Source organism: Loxodonta africana, chromosome 19, assembly GCF_030014295.1.
Source record: "Loxodonta africana isolate mLoxAfr1 chromosome 19, mLoxAfr1.hap2, whole genome shotgun sequence".
NCBI lineage: Eukaryota > Metazoa > Chordata > Mammalia > Proboscidea > Elephantidae > Loxodonta > Loxodonta africana.
In genome coordinates, this window is record NC_087360.1 from 7,179,738 (window position 1) to 7,197,606 (window position 17,869).

Here is a 17,869-nt window from a genome sequence, read left to right on the forward strand (position 1 = left end):
CTGAGCGGCAGCCACAGAGCATGGGGCTGGGGGTAGGGGTGGAAATGTGGGCACAGCCTGTAAACAATATGAACTACACTTAGGATAATACCAATACGCACATGATGGGCTTGCTCTGGGCCTGGCCCTCTTCCAGCCTGTCTCCATGTGTTAACTTGGGTTAGTCCCACAGCAACCCAGTAGGATGGGTAGTGTTACCCGCTCCGTTTTACAGAGGACAGAGCTAATAGTGTGCAGCCTGGCTTCTTCCAAGTTGCCTGGCTGCAGTGCCTGACCTCTTAACTCTTGTCACCTGCGGCACACACAGAGCAGGAAAAACCACCTTACTCCAGCCTGCCTTTGAGACTAAGCTGGGTCTCCCGGGCTGAACCACGGGTGGCTGACATGAGGATGAGCAGAATAAATGTGGCCACTCTGACCTGTGCTCATGGTTCACCACCACCAGGCGGCACTCCAGCTCCCCAAAACTCTTGGAACCCTTGTTTTTCCCCTTGAAGTGGGGCAGCACAGTCCCCTTCCCTTCAGCACAAAAAGCAAGAGAGCAGGAAATCCACAAGCAAAGCAAGTTTATTATCTGGAAACTGGAGCTTTTTCAGGAGTTACGGGAGAGGTGCTCATGAGGCCAGTGACCCCTGCACTGGAGAGGAGGCTGGGCCAGGCCAGAGACCAATCCACAGAAGAGAAGGCAAATGGCACCCACTAGGTGGCCTGCCAGCCACCCTGCGGCTTGCCTCCGGGCCCTGCCACCAACACTATCCCAGGCCTTGGCCAGCCGGGGCCCTCATGGCAGCAGCCCGGCTCGCATCTGGAAAGCCAGACCATCCCCTCGGGTGGCTTGCTGGGGAAGAAGCACATGGGCAGGAAGAAAGACATGAAAAACGAAGCTGATGTGGGTGATGGGGCAAAGGAGTGATACCAACCTTGTTGATCTCTCTGTGTCGCTCTTTGGTTACGATTTCCTCCAAGACCTCGCCGTCTCCCTTAATGAGCCTGGAGGGCAGGAAGGAGTAGGGTCCCCAAGCCTCGAATGCCAGGGCAGCAGAGGGGTCCCACCAACCTCGAGCAGGCAGAGCCTGGGCATTCCCAACCCTCTCTCCTGCCCACACTTGGGAGGAAAATAGAGGCAGCAGAAAAAAGCTCGGCCTGGCCAATTCTCTGCTGACAGTCTGGCTGACAAGGGCTCTTTTAAGAGCTTCCTTGAGGTTCTTCCAGGCAACTGCCTATTCTGGGCAGTGCAGAGTACGGCACTAACATGGACCTTCAACAGCAATCACAGCCCCTCCTCCTGAACTCTACGTCTCAGGCCAACACTCCCAGAGGCAGCAACCGCGGATCAGGCTGCACCCAGCAATCCCCACCTGGTGCGTCCCGTCTCAGGGTCCACAACCTTGCGGATGACACTCTGCCGGGCATCCCACTCCTCCTTGGTCATGGGCTTCATGGCTTGGATACGGGACTTCTGCTCATCCGTCAGGACTGCAAGGGGAGATGGCAGGGAGGTGGCAGGCAGGCCTCAGGAAGGGACCCCTCCCTCATTTCAGTGCAGCAAGGTACCTGGGCCATCCTCTTCCTCTGCAGCTGCTCGGTGCCACTGGTCCAACGAGGGTCCGGGCAGGGCTTCAGCCTGCTGCACCTTAGCCTTCTCTTTGTTTTTCTTTTTCAGTTTCTTCTTCCTTCTCTTTTTCTTTTTCCTCTTCTTGTCTTTGTGCTTCCGTCGCTTCTTCCGGCCATCGCTGGAGGAAGAGGAGGAGGACGAGGAGGAGGAAGAGGAGCTAGAAGAACTGGAAGAAGAGGAGGAGGAGCTGGATCGTGGTTTCCTCCGGGCCTTGTGCTTGCTTCTCTCTGTGATGCAGGGAGAAGGTGAAGCTGGGAGGCCAGGAAGGGAAGAAGGAAACCTTCATCCCCTGGCTCTGGCCTGTGGCAGGCTCTGGCGGACTACCTGGGGCTGACACCTGCCTGGCAAGGCTTTGCAGAGCAGGGATCAGAGGCACCCTCTGGGTTCTAAGAGGTCACTGTCTGCCCAGGAGCAGGCAGCCAACACCCACACCTCTGGCCCAGCTGCACAGAAGGCCTAGTTACAGGCTCTCTTCAACCCACATTCTTCTCTTTATGCCCCCACCTACTGCTGACAGCCACTTTCAACACAGCCAGTCCCGGGAAGCCGGCCCAGCTACCTACAACTCTCTCCGGTGAAGCGACTGCAAGCCCCATTCCAGCCCCTCCGGTCCTCACCCTCGGCCCCGGGGGCGGTGCTGGCCTTGCGGCCTTGGGATCTAGAGGCCGAGCAGCTCCTCGGGGAGTCCTTGCTGCGCTTCTGCCTTCTTTTTTCCGCCCCTCGCCCCCGGGACCTGCTCCGACTCCTCGAGCGCTTGCGAGAGCCGACGTGAGCCATAGCGCCTCGTGCTGGAGATGCGGACCGACGTGCGTGATCTGAGGCTCCGAGAGCAGCTCTACTCGGGCGCCCAGCACCCCTCCCTGGGCTCTTCACCGCCCCGGGCCGGGGATCGCGGCAACCGCGCGGCCCCCACCCATCCCACCCTTGGAGACCCCGGGTTCTCCGCCCGCCTCCCGCCCCTTGGGTGCTGCCCCTTTAAGAACGCGCCCCCACCCGGAGGCTCCGCGCCTGCGCACACTACTGGCGCCCTGGGAGCCGGCGGCGACCCTCCGCCGCGAGATGAGGAGTGTTTAGTTCTAATTCGTGCGATCCTGTCCTCCACCCCCGCGCCTTCCGCAGCCTCGCGGCCTTGGGGAGAGTTCCCGGGGCTACTCCGTTACCAACTCAGCCGCCCATTGGGCCCGACAGCCAGCCCCACACCCCGCCTTCGTGTGAGGAAGCGGCAGCGAGCTGGTTTCCGGCCCAGGGCCGGAAGACGGTCCAGTCGGGAGGTGGCCCGGCGGGGAAGCCACGCCCTGCCATCTTTAGTTCCGACGCTGCAGGTTCCGCCTGCGAGGTAGCCCAAGAAACGAGTCTGGCGCGGCCGCCTCCCGCCAAGAAGAGCAGAGGACCCAGGATCCCGCCTCCAGCGCTGCGAGGCTGTGCCCGCGCCTGCTCGCGCAGTTTCCTGCAGAGAGGAGGCCGCGCTCTCGCGCCCATTCACCTCTGTCTTTGCCCTCGCTGGACCCCCTTCTGTCGCGCACCCTCAGCACCCCGTCTCCTGGTGCCCCAGGGAAGAAGGGCACCCTATTGCGCTCCGCTTTCCTCCCTGCGTGGTCGGCGGACCTGTCCACCCCATCAGACTGCGGGCTCCGGGGCTGGGACTCCCTTGTCATTCCTGTGTCTCCACCCCACCTCCTGTAACACAGGGGTCACAAAATCAAATGTCTACAAGGGCCAGAGAGAGCATGACAATAAATGAGGGGGGAACCAGTGTGAAGGAGTGGACCACAGGGCAGCTGAAACTGGGCTCCAGCTGATCTGTGCCGTGTGGGCTGGTGTTTTTAGATCTTCCACTATTCCCAAGGAAGCCAGAAATACAGGAGAAAACAGCTGTGGGCCTCATCCAGTGTTGGGACGACCATGTTGCAAACTCTTCAATAATAATAATGACGGCAGCAAATGCAGAAAACTGTTCAGGTGCACTTTACAAAGGTCAGTTTGTGTGACACTCACAACAGCTCTAGAAGACAGGTACCTTCCAGAGAAAGAAACTAAGGCACAAAAAGATTAAGTGGCTTACCCAGAGTCACACAGCTGGAAGTGGCAGAACGAGGACTTGAACCCTGGCAGTCCCTGCTCTTAGCTCCTCTATAATAAGCTCTCAATAATCATCTAGTAAATGCTACTGATGCAAGCACACACACATCGTGGCTTTGGTGTCCACGGCACTCTCCTCTGGAGGCGTCCTTGGCCGTTGGGAGCCATCTTGCTCTGGACATGAATGTCTGAGAGATTACTGACTTCCCCCTCTCATAGTCAATAACTGATACTAGGGGTGCAAAAGAGGCCCCCTTGCCTCAGGGGGAGACTGTGGTCCTGGTCATACTCCAGAGCTCCCCTCAGGATCAGGCCAAGGCCAGACTGCATGGAAACCACACCTTGGCCTAGCCCCTTTCCCTACTCTCTCCTCTCTGTCAGGAAACACCTTCCATCTCAGGCTCCATCTAAGAGCCCATCTACTGAATGAATGACCCAGAAGCCTGCTTCTCTTGTGAAACCCAGTGCCATGGGCTGCAGAGAGTTTATTTTGGTCTTCCCAGCCCAAGGGGGCAGAGCCACTGCCAGCCATACCAAGCCCGACTCGCTGGACCAAACCAGACTCAAGTCAGCACGCATACATCCACGGTGGTGGGCTCCTCGCGAGTGAAGCCATCACCAAAGCCTTCGTCATCCACCAGGTCGGGCTCACGGCAGCACATGGGGCAGAGGCGGTTGCGCACAGCAGAGGCCCGCAGCCACACAACAAGGTTCCAGCGCTCGCCTGTGCCCAGGGGCCGGGCCCCGTGCAGCTGGCCGCCCCGGTGCAGGATACCCTGGCCCACCACGTGTTCCACTTCCAGGGGCTCCATCAGGGCTGCAGGCGCCTGGAGACAGCAAGGCTCAGGCCTGGGCGCTCACGGCAGCCCAGGCCCTGCCCCCTGGCCACACCCTCTCACCTGAAAGAGGCCCCCGAAGTACAGGGCGCCCCCTGTGAAGGCCTTGCCCAGGGCCACGTTGAGGGTGAGCTCGGCGTTGTCGTAGTGGCAGCCCAGCTCTCGGTCTTGGCCTGGTGCGTACTTGACCACGAAGGCACGGTGGCTGTCAAGTGGGCCCCCACTGTACTCTGGATACAGCAGGGCCATGAGCGGCTGCAGGAAGTGCTCCCGCAGTGGTGTCACCAGCGGCTCATCCAGACCTAGCTCGTGGAGAAGCACCTGGTGGGGAGGGACCCCTGGGGTTGGCAAGGAGGCTGGGGACTTCGCCCTGTGTGACTGGGAAATCCCTTACTATGTCCCAAAGATGCTGCTGAGTGTATACATCAAGTCTTTCAATTTCACACTAATCCTACCATTATCTCATTTCACAGATGGGGACACCAAGGACTGAGAGGGTCCCGCAGCTGGTCTGCAGTATACAGACCTGGACCCCCAGGCCCACCGGGCCAGGCCTCACCCACCCCGTAGTTGTTCATGGTGTTGGGTCTTCCCTTGGGCAGGTCCGACTGCTCAAAGTGCTCCAGCTCCTCCAGCAGAGCCTGGCAGAAGGACGCCGTGAACACTGGCACCCGGTAGATCCGCTTCTCCTCTGTGGGGGGACGGACAATCAGCTGGCTGGGCAGGGGCAGGGAGGTGGGGAGCTCTGGTGTGGGGTTGGAACGGCCTGTGTTTCCATCCGCTCCTGAGCTGTGTGACCCTGGGCGTGTCTGTTCACTTCCGAAGCCTCAGTTCCCTTGTGTGCAGAATAGGGGTGGTGCGGACCCTCATCTCTCAGGTTGTTGGGATGATTAAGTTAACCAGCATTTTTGGAGCGTTCAGCATGGACCCAGACTCAGCTGTCAGGGGCCTGTCGCTGTGCCCTTCCTTATCCCTGGGCTCCACAAGAGCCCACGGGGGCCCACTTCCCAGCCTCCTGACCTGCCAGCAACAGAGCTCAGATTTAAGTCCCCAGGCTCAGGGAGGGGAAGGGACCAGCACAGGGACATGCAGAGGTTGGCAGTGGAGCCAAGTGGAACCCAGAACCAGCCCAGGCTCTCTGCCCCCCCTGCCCCCGATGAGCCGCCTGTCTGTCCCCCAACTCAGCAACGTCCTTTAAGGCCTCTGTTACCACACGGGAAGGCCTGGGAGGGACTGCCCTTTCCTCCTGGGCCACGTGGGGAGAGGCCAGCTGAGAAGGGCAATGCAAACATTTCTTGGTACACCCACAAATGTCCACCCAAGGATGGAGGGCATGTGACCCCCTCACATAGCCCAGCCTCAGCCCCACAGCTCAGATTGTAGATGGCAAGAAGGGGGTACCCCAGGCTGGGGGGTGTTTTGCTGCACCCTGAGTCCTTCAGTAGAACATCTTTCTCCCCGCAGTATCCCCCAGACCTAGAATACTACCGATAGTAAAAGTAGAAACACTTGCTGAACACTTCCTGTGGGTACACCAGGCCCTGGACCGTATCCTCTGTATATGTTAACTTCGTTAATCATCACAACACACGTTCAGACTTGGGTGGTCTTATAGTTACAGAGGAGCCCTGGTGGCGCAGTGATTAAGCCTTTGGGTACTAACCAAAAGATCGGCAGATCGAATCCACTAGCCATTCCTTGGAAACCCTATGGAGCAGTATGAGTCGGAACAGACTTCACAGCAATGGGTTTGATTTTGGGGTCCTGAGTTACAAATAGGGAAACCGAGCCAGAGAAGTTCAGAAACTTTCCAGTGCTGACAAGGTGAACCTGGAGTGGGGAAGAGCCTGGGGAGCAGCAGGCAAGGGCAGGTGGAGGGGATCTCTGATCCCTCTACCTGCCCGAACCTGTGTCTACAGTTCCTTACACTCTGCAGTCACTCTACGTGAATGGGCGGCTGTCTTGTACCTGCCACAAGCACTGCACCAGTCCTGGAGAGGATCAATGCGTTCGTGCTTGCCTCCAGCACAGGGTGCTCTGCTTTACCAGCCCTTCTGGCTCCCACTGGTTGACTTTTTGGGGCAGAGTGGGTACAGGGACCCCAGTTTCCCACACCCTGATATCACAGGCCGCTGCCCCCAGTCCTGCCAGGCCTCGGAGCCAAGGCACCACCTCACCTGACAGCGTCTCCAGCCGCTGGAGAAGGCCCTTGAGGTCTGCACCTGGAGATGCGCTGTACTCAGCCGCGGCCAGGAACTCCGGGGCCAGAGCCGCATCCTGGAGGCAGATTGCACCGGTTGTGGGACAGGCGGCCTCCCAGGCCTGGATGCCTCTGCCACCTCCTTTTGGGAGCCCACCCTAGCTCCCTGCCTGGTACCTGCAGCAAAGTGTAGATGTCGGGCCGCGCCGGGCGGTACGAGCTGGCAATGAGGGCTTTCCTGGCTGCCGAGTCCTGCCCCAGCTGTCGCCGCCGCTCCACCTCCTGCTCAAGCTGCCAGGGCACAGGGCCCTGTCACCTGGGTGGGGCCTCCATTCACCCCAGGCCATTGAACAGATAAGGAAACTGCGGCCCAGGAGAGCTGGTGCCACGTCACCCAACACTCCTGTATCCACAGGGCTGATTTCAGGTACCAAGTTGTTAGTTGAAGGGGACTTCCTCTAGAAGGGGGTCGTCCCAGTTTGGGCTGCACCTGCCTTAGCCTGGCTGGGGATTGAGTACCCCTCCATGCACCCCAGGCAACTCAGCCCACTCAGGGAGGAAACAGAGTCTTGGCCAAAACCCGGAGGCTGCAGAGGGCCCTCCTGGGAAGCTGCCACCACCAACCCCCAAGTAAGCAGAGAGGTAGAAGAGCCCAAGAGCCCAGCAGCCTGGTTGGAATCTCAGCTCCACCTGCTGTGAAGCCTGAACAAGTGACTGATTCCCCTTCTCTGAGCCTCAGTTCCTCCCAAAATGGCTGCGACAGTGGCACCTGTACCCCAGGGCTGTTAACAAGATCATGTGCATGACATGGACAACTCGGCATTTCCCATTTCCTCTCTTCTAGTACCAGGACTCAGAACGAGGAGGAGTGGGCTGCAGGGGGGAATGTGGGGGCGGGGGCGGTTAGGTGCCATCAGGTTGATTGCAATTCAGGAAAACCTCATGTGACAGAGTAGAACTGCCCCATAAGATTTCTTAGGCTGTAATTTTTATGCGAGGATCCCTAGTGGTGCAGTGGTTCAGCATTCGGCTTCTAACCAAAAGGTTGGGGGCTGGGACCCAGCAAGTGCTCCTCAGGACAAAGATGTGGCAATCTGCTTCTGTAAAGACAGCTTTGGAAACCCTATGGGGCAGTTCTGCTCTGTCCTGTAGGGTCACTATGAGTCTGAATAAACTCGATAGCAACAGGTAATCTTTGCGGGAGCAGATCGCCAAGGCTTTTCTCCCTTGGAGCTGAAGAGTGGGTGCAAACGCCAACCTTTGGGTCAGCAGCCCAGTGCTTAACCATTGCACCACCAGGGGGCGGGAGGAGGAGGGTGTAAGAGGCCTTCAGGGATCAGGGACTGACAGACCTGACCCAGGGACCTTCGGACTGCTGACAGAAATCTAAGAAGGAAAGGCCGGGCTGGGTGTGTCGAGGTGGAAGTGGGGGCGTTACCTCTGCTAACAGCTGTTGGAAGTCCTTGGGGCTGACGCAGCCTCTGTCGCGCAGGATCTGGCAGCGGAAAGGCCAGTGAGTATGGGGGTAGACTTTAAACTTCCACTGAGCCTGTGACGTTGAGCCTATTTCCCCTCCTCAAAATCGGGATAATGAAAGCAAGCCCCGACCTTCCAGGATCCTATGCGGACGAATGAGACGACCCTCATTCAGCCCAGGGCAGGGTTGCCACCTGCTCTTAATAACAGTGCTGACACAGCGCTATGAGCCAGGTCCTGTGCTACCACTTACGTTCTTTTTCCCCCAACATCCGCAGGGAGACACTCTTACTAGCTATCCTTGTTATATCTGAGCACGTGCGTGGGCAAAGCAAGCACCTTTGGGGACCTAGTACCCTTTGGGGCTGACGGGGACTCCTCGGGAGGGACAGGAGCGGCCACTCACCGGGCCGTAGTCCCGGAGCAGCTGCTGCTCGCCCCGGAAGCGCACGTGCAGCCCGTAGCGCGCCACGTACAAGTTCTCGGAGCAGAAACAGGCGCAGCGGCAGAAGCGCCGCGGGGCCCCAGCCGTCGCCATGGTGACGCGCCGCGCGTGGCCCTGCCGGATTCCGTAGGGCCACTTCCGCACACGCCCCCAACACCCCCCCTCCCCGCCGCGGCCAAGGGTCCGTTTTAAATTCTCGAGTGCACGAAAGAACCAAGAAGCGCCTCCGAAAACGGTCTGCGCTGGAAAGGGTCCTCCCAGGCCGCGGTGGGGCCGCCGGCCTCGGCCGAGAGCACGCGACCCTCTCGTTCTGCCTTACAGTTTCCCCATCCGCGGGGCGGGGATGAAGCGCTCCACTTTACAGACAGGTAGACTGAGTCCCGTTCACAGGACGTGGAGAGGTAGGGACTGGGGACTCCGAGGCCTTTTACTGGGATGTCGCCTCCCTCAGCTTCGGAAGAATCGACGGATCTCACGAGAAGGGAGGCCAGGAGCCTGGGGCGTCCGACCTCGCTCCCTCCCGCTGCTGTAAGCGCTCCAGTTGTGTGCGTCTGAACGTGGGTTCAGCATTTACCCCGGGTCCCTGCCCGATATTCCGGGGGCTTCCGCCACCATTTCTCCAGCATCTTCGCAGACAGCCCCGGCGAGCGTCTCTGCGAAAACGTTCCGTCCAGGGTGACTTCCGGCGGTGTGGGCGGGGCCAGTTGTGCGGGGGGCGGGGATGCGGCGTGGTCAGCCGGCGGCCACGCCCCGCGCCCGGTTGGGGTTTAAGGTCAGCGCTGCCAAGTATGTCAGGACTTCAGGAAGCCCCACAGTTATGCACAGTGCCTTGTTTCCGGGTTCCCATCATTGTCGGCTGTGCATCACCCACGCCGAGGTCTACAAAGCTCTGTAAGGAAGCTCGGACGGCAGCCCCAGTCCTCAGATGGGAAAACTGCGGCTCCAAGTGGGGCAGGTGGTCGTGTTCCCTGGGACTGACCCCTGGCTCTAGAGTTCTTGTCATGGCTCAGCGCAGCGTGGGCGTGAGGGGAGGAAGACTCTCGGGACTTCAAGAGTCGAGCCCTTACCCTAGATAAGCTTTGTTTTTGTTAGTTGCCAGCAGGGCTTCAAATTGGTTCTCCGCAGTCCAGTAATGTCTAAGGAAGCGACACCGGAACAGACTTGAATTATTAAAATTGGGGTGGGCCAGAACCATAACCAGAATGGGAAAAATTACTGGTCAAAGCCCTGCTAGAAACTTAACCCCCCTCTTGGAAAACGAGTACAGGGTACGCGTTATACAGCAACCAGACCTCTTGCCTGTTGGATTTTGTGCAGAGGCCAAACAATGGTGCCCTGCTCAGAGATGGCAGCCAACTGAGGCTTCGAATGTCTGTCTCTCTCCACAGTCCTGGCAATAATCCATTCTCATGCGTCAGGCTCCTGAAAGGGCTCACTGCCCCTAACCTCTTCTGAGTCTTCCATTCTAGGGCTTTGACTGATAATTTTTCTCATTCCAGTTATGGTTCTGAATCACCCAACTTTTAAGAATTTGGGTCTGTTCTGGTTTTGCTTCATCAGCTGTGAGTGAACCAGTTTGGAGCCCTGGTTGCCACCAAGTCGGCTCTCTCTCATGGCAACCCCATGTACAACAGAATAAAACTGTTGGCCCGGTCCTGTGCCACGTTGGTATGTACAAGTCTATTGTTGCGGTTACTGGGTGTTTTGAGTCCTTCAAACCTAGGAGGCTCATCTTCCAGCACTATATCGGACAATGTTTTGTTGTGATCCATAGGGTTTTCATTAGCTGATTTTCAGAAGTAGACCACCAGGGCCTTTTTTCTTAGTCTGTGTTAGTCTGGAAGCTCTGCTGAAACCTGTCCGCCACAGGGGACCTGCTGGTATTTGACATATTGGTGGCATAGCTCCCAGCATCACAGCATCACACAACCCACCACAGTACAACAGATTGACAGGTATAGGCAGATGACCACAAATAATGTCACTGGTCCACTGTACCTTCTTTCTGCTGGAGGTCTCTTAGGCCTGCATTAACAGGTCTAGCACCCACCTGATCTCCCTTCATCCCCACATCAAACCTTTGAGCTAGGTACTCGTGTCGCCATATTACAGGAGGGGAAACTGAGGCTTCAGAGTGCAGCGAGGGATGAATATCGTGTCTGAGCCCTACAGAGCCTCCTTGTTAATCAGGACAGGGGTTCTCTGAGTGGGGGATTATGAGGGGCTTGGCTTTTTCTCTTTGTGCTTGTGAGCATGTTCTCGATGACTACATTCCTTCCCCCCCAAAGTACACGTTCTTACATTCACTCACTCAAACACATTCTAGTTGTAAGCGCACACCTACTGACACACGTGTGCATACGCATGTACTCACACCTCTTACATGCTCACACAGTGTAACACGTATGCACACACCTCAGCTCACACCCTCACTCATACACACTCATATGTTCCACAGAGTCACAGCTGCACACTCAAACCTTCACACGCTCACACTCACCCAGACCTCCACACGTCCCACATACGCTCACACATACCACAGCCCCTGGTACTTTTTTTCTCTATGTCTAGCTGAGCTCGAAGGCCAACCCCCTGCTCTCACGGGAGCCTCAGGGCCTCAGGAGGAAGACGGGAGACCCTGACATCCTAGGATATGGTGCCAGGCCGCCCTCCCCAGCTGCTCCAAGACTCGGGCCAGCAGAGTTTTCCTGCCCCTTCTCACACCATGGGGGGCTGTTCCCTGGGCAAAGCCTACACCCACCAGCCAGGCAGGAGCACTGAGACCCTCCTGAGTGTGTGCACACGTGTGTATCTGAGTGTGTGAGGTGTATACTCGAGGTATGCACGTGAGTGTGTGGAAGTGTGTTTTGAGGGACAGACAAGTCCCCTTCTTTCTGAAGCTCTTAATCCACTGCGGAAGACAGGAGTTTGTAGGGAAATGGTATACAATCAGGTGATTTTCCTCCACCTGTAAGTGCTGAGCAGACAAACTGGGTGACAAGAGGGAGGGCACCTGGAGGTGGTTGCTTTTGACAGGGTGGCCAGAGTAGGTGTCCCTGGGAGGTGACATTTGAACTGAGATCTAACTGCTGAGGCAAGTCTAGCAGGAAGGTGTTCCTGGCGGGGCGGGGCGGGAGGGGACTGAAGTTCAAAGGCCCTGAGGCAGGAATGAGCTAGGCGTGCTTGGAGAACAAAGAGCACCAACAGGAGAGTCACAGGAAATGAGGTCAGGTTTCTGAAGCCAAGTCAGTGGGCCCAACAGGCCATGGTTACCATTTGGGGTTTGACACTACATGCAAAGGGAAACTGTCCAATCCTCACAACGTACCCTATATGGTAGGAACTAGCCCCATCTTACAGATGAGGAAACTGAGGGCAGAGCAGTTGCATGACCTGCCCAAGGTCACACAGCTCGTAGGTGGCGAAGTCTAGAATTGAGCCCGTCAGACTCTGCTGGGTTGTTCTGAAAGGCTCAGCCAGGCCTCCATCAGCACCCCTCCCCTCTTCAGATGGGAAGGCACTGGGCCTCAGGGCCCTTGGAGTCCAGCCTGAGAGCTTCACTCTCAAGGTCCTAGCCCCAGCCCAGAGCTGCCCGGTCAGAGAAGGTGTTTAAAGTTTTACTGGGCATCTCGATTGCCCAGCAATAGTGGGGGGCCCTGCTCTCAGGAAAGGATCCATTTCCCCAGCTCAGAGTTCATTACCGTTGTAACTGCCTTTTTCCCCACGTGGCCCAGGGCAGGTCTGGCTCCCCAGTCAGGCACCACACAAGTGTGGCATGTGCCCCCACCACCAGCTCACCTGCTTGGATTTCTCACTCTGCAGCGCTTGCAAACCTATGAGTTTAGACTGGCCCTCCCTGTGCCCCCCTCACTCCTTGGAGACAGTGTCCCGGCCCCCAGCCTGCCCCAGCCTGGGCCTAGTCATCAAAGGGAACAGCGGCAAGAGGAGTATTAAGAGTAAGCACTGTGAGAGTCTGTTGATCACCTCAGGTACTATCATCCCCAATTTACAGAGGAGGAGACGTAGGCTCAGTGAGGTGCAGGGGCCTATTTAGGGTCATATACCTAGTGAGTAACAGAACTAGAATAAGAACATCATCTGTTTGACTCCAGAGTGGTGTGTGTGCCTGTGTTCGTAATAGCCAAACAGTGGAAATAACCCACAATGTCCATCAACTGATGAATGGTAAACAAAATGTGGTCTGTCCCTACAATGGAACATTAGTCAGTCATAAAAAGGAATGAAGTTCTGACCCATGCGACACCATGGACGAACCTGGAAAACATGATGCTGAGTGAAAGAAGCCAGATGCAGAAGGCCACAGAGTGTATGATTATATTTGTATGAAATGTCCGGGAGAGCCAAGTCCATAGAGACTGAAAGCAGGTCAATAGTTGCCCAAGGCTAGGGAGAGAGGACTGAGGAGTGATTGCTTGTGGGCACAGGGTTTCCTTTTGGGGTGATGAAAACTTTCTGGAGTTAGATAGTGGCGATGGTCGGCAGCTTTGTGAATGTACAAAAACCACTGGACTATACACTTTCAAATGGTGAATTTAATGATATGTGAGCAGGGTAGATTAGCCAGTAAGCAACGTAAGCACAGGCTTACATATGCTTACTAAATGTGGAGTTGGTCACTACAGATTGGGAAGTAAGCACAAGTAAGCCCATGTTTACCTTGCCCACTTGATAATCCATCTGGGTCAGGGACTGTAAATTTGAAAAGAGGCTTTGATTCTGTAGGAAGGCGTGGTGGGGTTGGGAGAGAGACAGACGCCAGCCATACTCAGAAGCGGAATCTTTTTTTTTTCTTCAGTATTTTTTATTGTGCTTTAAGTGAAAGTTTACAGTGCAAGTTAGTTTCTCATACAAAAATTTATGCACATATTGTTATGTGACCGTAGTTGCTGTCCCTATAATGTGACAGCACACTCCCCCTTTCCACCCCAGATTTCCCGTGTCCATTCAACCAGCTCCTGTCCCTTTCTGCCTTCTTGCTTCTGGACAGGAGCTGCCCATTTAGTCTCATGTATTTACTTGAACTAAGAAGCACACTCTTCATAAGTATCATTTTATGTCTTATAGTCCAGTCTAATCTTTGACTGAAGCAGAATCTTTGATGTGGTGAAAATTGTGAAATTGTTCACTACAGATGATCTAGTAAGCAATGTAAGCACCATGCTTACCTTGTCTACATTTTGGATATCCACCCCTGTATGTGAGTGACATCTTGATTTTAAAAAATGCATAGGACATAGGTCTTCACCCTTGCAAAGCCCTCAGGCCCGATGGGCAGAGAGACGTTTTCACAGATAAGTGCAAGGCAGTGCAGTCAGGGCTGGATGGAAACAGGCTGTGGAAGGATGAGAAGTCAGCTCCCCCAGCTTGAGTGGATATGGTGTGAGAAGGCTTCCCAGAAGACCACCAGCCAGCCAGAGTCAGCCCATCTGTCCTACAAATAATCCAAATTCCTGTTTACTGAACACTTACCACATACCAGGGGCCACTCTTACTAGCCTCGTCACAGTCCCTCGCCGAAGCACCCTGATGCAGTCGGTATCTTTAATATCCTACTAAAGAGAAAAATAGGCTCAGAAAGGCAAAGTCACCCACCCAAGGTCACACAACAAAAATAGAAAAGCCATTTCTGAGGCCCTCCAGGTGTTTGGATCACCCACCCAAGATCTTTTCAAGGACAGTTATTTGTCTTTGCTTTTGCACAAACAGTGACATGCTTCAACATTATCCTGTCCCTTGTTTTTCTCAATACGTTTAGGAGGTCATTACGTACCTTATATAACTTTTGTGTCTCTTACTTACCATTTCTTTTTTAGCTACAGAGTATTCCGTTGAACCAGGTGCTCTGTAGTTATTTGGCCAGCTCCCCATGGAAGGGCATTTCGGTTATTTCCAGACTTTTCCTGCTATAGTAACTATTTCAGACGAACATCTTTGCTCCCTTGCTGGAGTCTGTCTGTAGGAGAAATCCCCACTGGACCCAAAAGAGAGCACTGTAACCCTGACTTCCTTCACCTGCCACCGCTCTGGGCCTGGGCCCCACTTCCCTCTGCGCCTCCCATGGTCGGGTCCACACTGACCCCTTTCTGTTTCTCAAACAGCCTTCGACCCTGCAGTTGCCTCCCGCTGCTCCTCAGAGAGGCCTTCCCGGGTCTTCTCAGTCGTATTCCTAGCACCCAGCACCTGGCAAGTAGCAAATGCTCAGCATATATTGTTGCCCCCTCCCCCCCCCCGCCCAAGCCCAGTATCTTGCTCTGTTTTTCTCCAAAAATTGTATCCCCTTTGACGTGGACAATTTACATATCTGCTTAGTGCCTGGGTCCCTTCCTAGAATGTCGGCCCGGCCCGTGAAGGGCAGGGATCTTGGTTTTATTGGATCTGAAATGCTTAGAACGGTGGTGCCTGGCATATAATAGGCGCGCTCAGTAGACAGTTGTTGGATGGGTGGGTGGGAATCACAGCCACCACCCTCCGGGGCTGGCAGGCTGTACCTCCAGGGGAAAAGCTCCTTAAAGAGCAGGGTCTTGACAGGTGAGGCCTTTTCAGGACAGGTCTGAGGCCTGAGTTGGAAAGCGAGGGGAGTCGGCAGAGCGGTGAGGGCCTGGCTGGCCAATGGGGGCGCCGTTTGCCGCGGGGTGGGCGGTGGCTAGCTCTGGCTCCTCCCCCTGGAGCCCCGCCCCTCGGCCTCCCGCAGGGCCGCCCCGCCCCCGCCCGGAGTCCCGCCCCCGCCCGGAGCCCCGCCCCTCGGCCTCACGCAGGGCCCGCCCCTGCCCCGGAGCCCCGCCCCGGCCGTCAGCTGGCCTCGGCCCGCCGGTTCCGTTCCGACCTTGCGGCGGCGCAACGCGGGCGGGAGGCTGGAAGGAGCGCAGCAGCGCGACGCCGGGCGCGGTCTCCAATGAGCGACGCGGAGCCTGCGCCCCTGACGACCCCAGCCCGCTGCATCTCCCTGACCACGGCTCACCTGGGGCCAGGTGACAGGTAAGGGCGCGGCGCCCGGACCCCCGACCCGGGTTCGTTCCAGGCCGAGGCACCGAGCCGGGACGCGCTGGGGGGCGTCTGGATACCCCTGGCCCGGCGCGGGGAGCAGGCATCTCCCTCGAAGGTGGGAGCCGCCCCGAAGCCCTCCCGGCTCGCACCTCCGCAGCCCCAGGTCTCAGCCCTCCAGCACTGCAGCTTCCTTTCGGCACCCGCAGAGCCAATGTTGCATTTTTTAACCCCTCGGGCCCCTCTGCCCCCAGGAAAAGGACGAGAGGGTTTAGGGGGAGGATCCTGGGATAGCTGTGCCCAGAATCGGGCTGGCCCGTCTTCTGAGGATTCTCCAACCCCCACAGCGGGACTTGCCCAGGGATTCGGAGCACCCGGCAGTGGCAGAGCCGGGGTGGCCTGTCAGGCCTGCCGACCTTGACAAACCCCTTGCCCTCAGTCTCCCGGTCTGGCCATTGGGCTGGCGCCCCCACTCATCCACCAGGGACAGGGGCCTGGGGGCTCTGAGGGAGCTCCGGAAGCCTTATTTCTGGTCCTCTGTTAAAACAGGGTGCCCCTCCCCAGGCCCAGCGGTCCTTACCTTTAACATGCTCTGACAGGATTCTGCTCCTTCTGCCCCATCCCTGAAGATGAGAGACAGGTGCCACGTGCTAGAAGAGTAATCTAGGAAGGGCCAAGTTCGCTCCCCAGCTTGCCTCTCCTGCGCAGCTTAGAGTTAGCAGAAGCAGCCTTCCTGAGGCCCAGAGTGGGGGCAGGGCTGGGGAAGACCCCCCCCCGACCAGGTGGAGCTCAGCAAGGGTGGTGGTAACCGGGGCCCCAGCCTGGTCCCTTCCTCTGAAAATCCTGAGGCACAGTCCCTCACAGAACTGGTCTCGGCTCCCTCTGCTGAGTATTGGGTAGATGGGGAGTGGGTGCCTATCACTTTGAGATAGGATACAAAACTCACCCTGTTGGGTAAGCTTTCTAAGCACTTTTGCCTCTAGGAGAAGGATGAGAGGGTAAACTGAGGGGGCTTCAGCCACTCAGGTCCTACAAGACCCTTTTCTTGTGGGTCTCTGAATAGCTTTGGCAAGGGCCCATCCAGAGAGTGTTGTTCCAGGTTCCAGTCCCGCCCTCCTCCGTTCTCTGCATGTCATTTAGTTTCTCCAAGCCTCGGCCTCCCCATCTGTAAAATGGGGATGAGCACCTCCCAAAGTAGTGGTGAGGATTAACTGAGATGGGTGTCTCAGGCATTAGCCTGTTGTCTGCCATTTGCAACACCCCACAAACAGTAACTGTTATGGTTGTAATAATAATTGTGGTTCATTATCTCCGGGCCAGTTCCAGACTTTCCCTTTCTGCAACTGGAGGTGCCCCATCCGACACCCCCCTCTGCTGGGAGGAAAAGTTTTTCTCAGGACCCCCGGTTGGGATGGGCTCACTTGCTAATACTGTGCTGCCTCTTAGCATTTGAGGTCAAGGTGAGCTGACCATCTCCCTGAGCCATGCTGGGCCCTGGGCTGGGCTGCTCTGGCCTGTGGCCACCACCTTGTCCCTGCCTCTTGGGCCACACATGTCACCCACATGCCCACCTGGCCCAGCCCACTGTGTCCTCTGAGTTGGGCAGATGGAAAGCCAGGATGTTTCTCCAAGCCCCCCATTTCCTGGCCTCCCAGGCTTGGCAGGTGGTCTCCTTCCCTTCGCCTTCTGCTTGGTAACTTGAAAAGTAACCGAGTGGCCTGTCCCCGCCCAGGAGGGTAACCTGACCTGTGTTGGGTTCCACTCCATGGCTGAAATAGGACTCGACACTTGGGGACGGGTGACCTAGGTGTTATCCTACTCTGCCACCAGCTCCCTGGGTGGCCCTAGATAAGACTCACCCCCTCCCCCCACCTTTTTGAGCCTTAGTTTCCACATCTCTAAAGCATGGTTAAGATCATCTGTGATGGTGGTGTTCAAAATTTGTTGATTCCACTGAAGATAAACTGTTGGGGTGGCCTGGGCAGGTGGCTGACAAAACAGGGTTATACCATTCGGGGTAGAGAGGCGTGGGGAAGGACTTCCCCAGGGACTTGGAGTCAGGGGTGACAGAACCAGCCGAGCCTCTAGGCTGCCTCCTGTCCCACCTCTGACCCTCAGCTGCACTCTTGGAGTGGGGGGATCCTTGGCGCTGTCCAGGGGGTAGACAGCAGCTGAGGTGGTTGGCAGGACCCAGGACAGAGGCAGTGGCTTGGCCC

General features: G+C 56.7%; 3 protein-coding genes across 3 annotated transcripts in view; 1 reads left to right on the forward strand and 2 right to left on the reverse strand.

Moving 5' to 3' along the window:
* Positions 1-549: 549 nt before the first annotated feature.
* Positions 550-2,880, reverse strand: ARL6IP4 (ADP ribosylation factor like GTPase 6 interacting protein 4). The gene is made up of 6 exons (XM_064272126.1): positions 2,776-2,880; positions 2,233-2,403; positions 1,555-1,842; positions 1,359-1,476; positions 921-990; positions 550-838 (listed from the first exon to the last, which is right to left on the reverse strand). The coding sequence occupies exons 2-6, from the start codon at positions 2,390-2,392 to the stop codon at positions 782-784; spliced, it is 693 nt and encodes a 230-aa protein (XP_064128196.1). The 5' UTR covers positions 2,393-2,403; positions 2,776-2,880; the 3' UTR covers positions 550-781.
* A 1,261-nt stretch (positions 2,881-4,141) lies between these two features.
* On the reverse strand, positions 4,142-9,332 carry OGFOD2 (2-oxoglutarate and iron dependent oxygenase domain containing 2). The gene is made up of 7 exons (XM_003420288.4): positions 8,613-9,332; positions 8,169-8,225; positions 6,908-7,021; positions 6,708-6,807; positions 5,094-5,221; positions 4,594-4,851; positions 4,142-4,521 (listed from the first exon to the last, which is right to left on the reverse strand). Exons 1-7 carry the CDS (start codon positions 8,742-8,744, stop codon positions 4,258-4,260), a joined length of 1,053 nt encoding a protein of 350 aa, XP_003420336.2. The 5' UTR covers positions 8,745-9,332; the 3' UTR covers positions 4,142-4,257.
* A 6,232-nt stretch (positions 9,333-15,564) lies between these two features.
* Positions 15,565-17,869, forward strand: part of ABCB9 (ATP binding cassette subfamily B member 9) — a 28,749-nt gene continuing 26,444 nt past the window's right edge. Inside the window, exon 1 of the mRNA XM_023539226.2 lies at positions 15,565-15,647. The gene's annotated coding sequence lies outside the window, so the exon portion shown is untranslated. The remainder of the gene's footprint in view (positions 15,648-17,869) is intronic.

Excerpts from the sequence above, each read along its gene's own strand:
- ARL6IP4 (XM_064272126.1), bottom strand. The coding sequence starts at position 2,392 with ATGGCTCACGTCGGCTCTCGCAAGCGCTCGAGGAGTCGGAGCAGGTCC. Across the intron at positions 1,477-1,554 it reads AGAGGAAGAGGATGGCCCAG|TCCTGACGGATGAGCAGAAG; the intron begins GTACCTTGCTGC and ends CTCCCCTTGCAG. Across the intron at positions 991-1,358 it reads CCTGAGACGGGACGCACCAG|GCTCATTAAGGGAGACGGCG; the intron begins GTGGGGATTGCT and ends CCTGCCCTCCAG.
- OGFOD2 (XM_003420288.4), bottom strand. The coding sequence starts at position 8,744 with ATGGCGACGGCTGGGGCCCCGCGGCGCTTCTGCCGCTGCGCCTGTTTC. Across the intron at positions 8,226-8,612 it reads TGCTCCGGGACTACGGCCCG|ATCCTGCGCGACAGAGGCTG; the intron begins GTGAGTGGCCGC and ends TTCCGCTGCCAG. Across the intron at positions 6,808-6,907 it reads ACATCTACACTTTGCTGCAG|GATGCGGCTCTGGCCCCGGA; the intron begins GTACCAGGCAGG and ends ATCTGCCTCCAG.